General features: G+C 46.8%; 1 protein-coding gene across 1 annotated transcript in view; it reads left to right on the top strand.

The window, feature by feature from the left end:
* Positions 1-3448: 3448 nt before the first annotated feature.
* Positions 3449-4401, top strand: part of RBBP5 (RB binding protein 5, histone lysine methyltransferase complex subunit) — a 47620-nt gene continuing 46667 nt past the window's right edge. The window contains exon 1 of the mRNA XM_045298188.1: positions 3449-3559. Within this exon, the coding sequence (XP_045154123.1) occupies positions 3541-3559 (19 nt within the window). The 5' untranslated portion in view covers positions 3449-3540. The remainder of the gene's footprint in view (positions 3560-4401) is intronic.

The following is a 4401-nucleotide window of genomic DNA, read 5'->3' as shown; positions in this document are numbered from 1 at the left end:
AATTCCATTCTTGGAAACATTTTTCAAACTCATCTGTTTGGATGGCTGACAGCACCTCCCTCATTTTTTTCTTCTTCACCTCTTCTACGCCGTCAAATCATTGTCCTTTCAAGTCTCTCTACATTCACAAAAACAAAAAGAAGTTGCACAGAGCGAGGTCAGGTGAGTAACATGCAAGAGAACATTTGCTGTTTTTTGCCCAAAACTGGCGCACCGAGATGGTGTCATGGTGGCAAAATCAGTCCCCAGTCTGCCACAAATCAGGTCTGTTTGGTGACATACTGTTCTGCAATCTTTTCAGAATCTCTAAATAGGAACCTTGAGTAACAGTCTGACCTGGTGGAATGTAATCTGTGTTACTCTGGGTAGACTAGAGATACAAATCCAGAGAGACTCATATATATTTAAGAAAGAGCTTTATATAAAAGAGCAATTATATATTGAAAAAAAACATCAAGTCCATAAATCTGATATTAGCCCATATGTCCGATACTAGTCCATGAATTCTTCTTTAGACTCACGCAGCCATGCACTGATGCCAAATGCAGGAAGATCACAAGCCAATGGGTGGAAAGTCTTATGGGTTGGTAGTGAAAACATCTTAGTGCAGGCATGGGTCTCCACGTGGCTCCTCCAGCTCCTGGAGTCTGGCTCCATCAGCACAGCTCCATGTGGCTTGACAGCAGGAAGAGGAAGCAGAAGGTATATATCCTGCATCCAGGGAGGAAGACTGGAGTTCCCAGAATCCTCAGGCCATGTCCCCACAGAGGATTCATTGGCTCTGACCTGTTTGACAAGATAGACTCCACCCCTTCACTTAAGTTGACAGGCGATTATGTAACTGCCACACACACCAAATGTACTACAAGTTGATACTTCCACCCATTCAGGAAATTGATGGGTATCCAGAACGAGGTTTTTCATCAATGGACATTTCATCTTTTTTGAAACAGGAAAATCACTCATACACTTGAATTTTTCCCATAGCACTGTTCTTGTAAGCTGTGTTCAACATCACAACAGTTTCTGCAGCATTTTTCCTGAGCAGGAAACAAAATTGAACCCTGCATGCTGTTCTCTTAAATTGGCCATCACAAAAAATGAGGTTTGAGCAAAATTGCTTTTAGGAAAAAATTCACTGTGACCAGAGAGAACCTTCCCAGACTGGGTGCACTAACTCAGAGCCAGTTGCTCAATGCTCACCTAGTGGGGAAAATGGGTACTACGGAAGCTCTGCCCAGAGGAATATTTTTCCTTTTTTGGAGGGGGGAGGGGCTACCCCCAGGGGTACCCCCTCATATGCAGTGTTTTGTTTTTCTAAAATATTTTATTGAGGGCTCTCACAGCTCTTGTAACAATCCATACATCAATTGTATCAAACACATTTGTACATATGTTGTCATCTTTATTTTCTAGACATTTATTCTTTTTTAAAAAATTATTTATTTATTTAAAATAATTTTATTAGGGGCACATACAACTCTTATCACAATTCATACATACATCAATTGTGTAAAGCACATTTGTACATTCACTGCCCTCATCATTCTCAAAACATTTGCTCTCCACTTAAGCCCCTGGCATCAGCTCCTCATTTTCCCCCTCCCTCCCCACTACCCCTCCGTCATGAACCCTTGATAATTTATAAATTATTATTTTGTCATATCTTTCCCTGTCCGACGTCTCCCTTCACCCACTTTTCTGTTGTCAGTCCCCCAGGGAGGAGGTTATATGTCGATCCTTGTAATTGGTTCCCCCTCTCCATCCCACGCTCCCTCCACACTCCTGGTATCGCCACTCACACTACTGGTCCTGAAGGGAGCATCCGCCCTGGATTCCCTGTGTTTTCAGTTCCTGTCTGTACCAGTGTACATCCTCTGGTCTAGCCGGATTTGTAAGGTAGAATTCGGATCATGATAGGTGGGGGTGGGAGTAGGGAAGCATTTAGGAACTAGAGGAAAGTTGTATGTTTCAGCGTTGCTACACTGCACCCCGACTGGCTGTCTCCTCCCCGTGACCCTTCTGTAGGGGACATATGCAGTGTTTTATCCAATCACAGATACTGTGAATTATGTGTTCTCCTATGAAGAAGGAAGACGGAAAAGTATGCTCCTAATGAAATAATTTACGATTTTCAAATATAAAATGTCTTTAGTTCTGAGATTGAAAAGTGTGGGAAAAACTGCACACTTGCGCGGATGAGATGCAGGTTTTTAGGCTAGACCTCTTCCTCCAACTCCAAGCCTGTGTGGCCACTTGGATTTCTCACAGGCTTCTTAAACTTATTTTTTGGATGGCAGTTCGGTGATGCTTAAATATGTGAAGGAGGGCAGTGTCCAACGTCTCAGTCAATTACTGCATTTGTTCTATTTGGGGTTAAGAATAGTCCCCGTGGTCTCCAAGAAGTCTTATGAGTACCCAATAAAATAATTTAGGGGAAAGTGGTTTGTCCATAATAAGCAATCGCTAATATTTATTGGGCACTTACAGTTCTAAGTGCTTTGTATATTTCAACTCATTTCATCCTCACAGCAATCCTATAAATGCTATTATCTCGTTCACTCTGTACCTAAGATAACGGATGCGAAGAGGATGAAATACTGCCCACGGGTTGAAGTTAGTAAGGGGCAGAGAGGGGATTACTGGCACTCAGTTCAGGCGGGGCACCTAGCTCCCGTCCTACTTTCTGCAGCGAGCCTCCACCGTTCTTTTAATCGTGGCGTACACAATCCAGTCTGTTACGTACCTCCTGTAAGTCGATTATCTAACATCGGCCCCCTTCGTCAGTTATCATCAACTAGTTTCTAATTGCCTATCTTACGACAGCCCTGTCACAGAGAGGTCCGGGCACTCAGCCCGCCTCCCATCCCATTCCAACACGGTGTCCGGTCCACGGCCTGGTCCCGGAGGAAAGCCCCGCACGGCGTATACGCTGCGTTTCGAAGGGATCCGTGGTATCTATCTTGAGATGTGGAATGGTTTTCCCGAGACGGAAACGAGAGATACAGCCACGAGTGCCCATAAGACGCTAGCGCTGGGCGACGGCCGGGCTCGCTCTTCCTCCGGCGGCCGCCCGGGCCCGGAACCTTTGGGCGGCGGCGGCGGCGGCGGCCCGCCGGGCCGGGTTCCCGAGCACGCCACCGAGCGCGGAGGGTGGTCCAACGACATGCCTGCAGCTCGGGTTTGTGCGCACCACATCCTCGCACTTTTCAAAGTACTCGCCGACTTTTGGAAAAGGGCTTCCCAATGATACCACTGTCTCCCTTCAAAACGATCCTAACAAAATACCTTTAAGTCAGTTGCTTCTCTTCCTTTCGTCAGGCATATGCCTAGACAGCCCCTGTGAAACGAGTCAAGAAGGCGGGGAAAAGAAAGCGGAAGTCGCGGGCCTTCTAAGCCAAAAAGTCTCCGGAGCTTGCGCTGGGTTTTTCGGCCCCCACCCCCCCCACCCGCGCCCCCTACTTAGACGCAAGCTGGGACGCGGGCGGGGGAGAAGGCGTTGCTGCCGGAGCTGAGACCGGGCGGCCCGAGTCCGCAGGGATGAACCTCGAGTTGCTGGGTGAGGAAGCCCATGACTGCTTCTTAGAGAACCCCACGATCCCAGAAAGGAAGGCGGGAGGAGGCACAGGCTCCATCCTTAGGGGAGCAGCCGCTGATCGGAAGCAGCATCAGCTTCACGGGGAAGCCCAGCTCTTGCCCGAGCAGCGTGCATTGCCTTTCCGGAGGAGGCCACTTGGAGATTAATCGTGGAGCGATGTAGACTCTGGGTGACTTAGTTGTGATTGCAAGTATGTCAGGTGCTGAAGTAGCCCAGAGCAAGCAGCACCGGAGTTGTTGGAAAAAGAATCTAAGGAAGGGAGACTTAGACTGAGGCTTTGAAAACTTGCTAGCGCGTTAGGTGCTAACCCATGAATGTCTGTGGAAGGGAATTAAACATCTAGTAGAAACGGCACATTAAGCCGATAAGAAAAGGCTCAGAATATAGGGAAGGGACTTAAAGTACTGAGCAAGTTAACCGGGCATAGTTAGCGCTGGAATCCAGTTATCTTCACTTCCTCTTTAAACTCCTTAAGTACCGAGGCTTGAAGTCCAGGGCAGTTACTACTTGCCTTGAGTCATCCGCTGTTATTTTCCCCTAGCCCCATGCACTATGCGTTTGGAAAGTAGGTCAGAAAACTGATGTGTAGCATGATAGCATAGGAATGCCTGAGAAAGCTTTGAAGAACCTCCAAGCGACTTGCTGTCTTTAATGGTGACGTTTGTCCTTTAAAAAGGAAGAAAGCAAGCAACATTTTAGAATTAACTACTTAAAAAAAAAAGAATTAACTACTTGTGGTGGTAGTAGTGATGGTGGTGAGGTAGAAAGTTAAGTAAAAAATGATGGGAGCTAGTTAGTTATGG

This window comes from Echinops telfairi, unplaced genomic scaffold, assembly GCF_000313985.2.
Source record: "Echinops telfairi isolate 266 unplaced genomic scaffold, ASM31398v2 ScPeMD7_7424;HRSCAF=8462, whole genome shotgun sequence".
NCBI classification, from domain to species: domain Eukaryota; kingdom Metazoa; phylum Chordata; class Mammalia; order Afrosoricida; family Tenrecidae; genus Echinops; species Echinops telfairi.
This window is presented reverse-complemented; position numbering and strand designations above follow the sequence as displayed.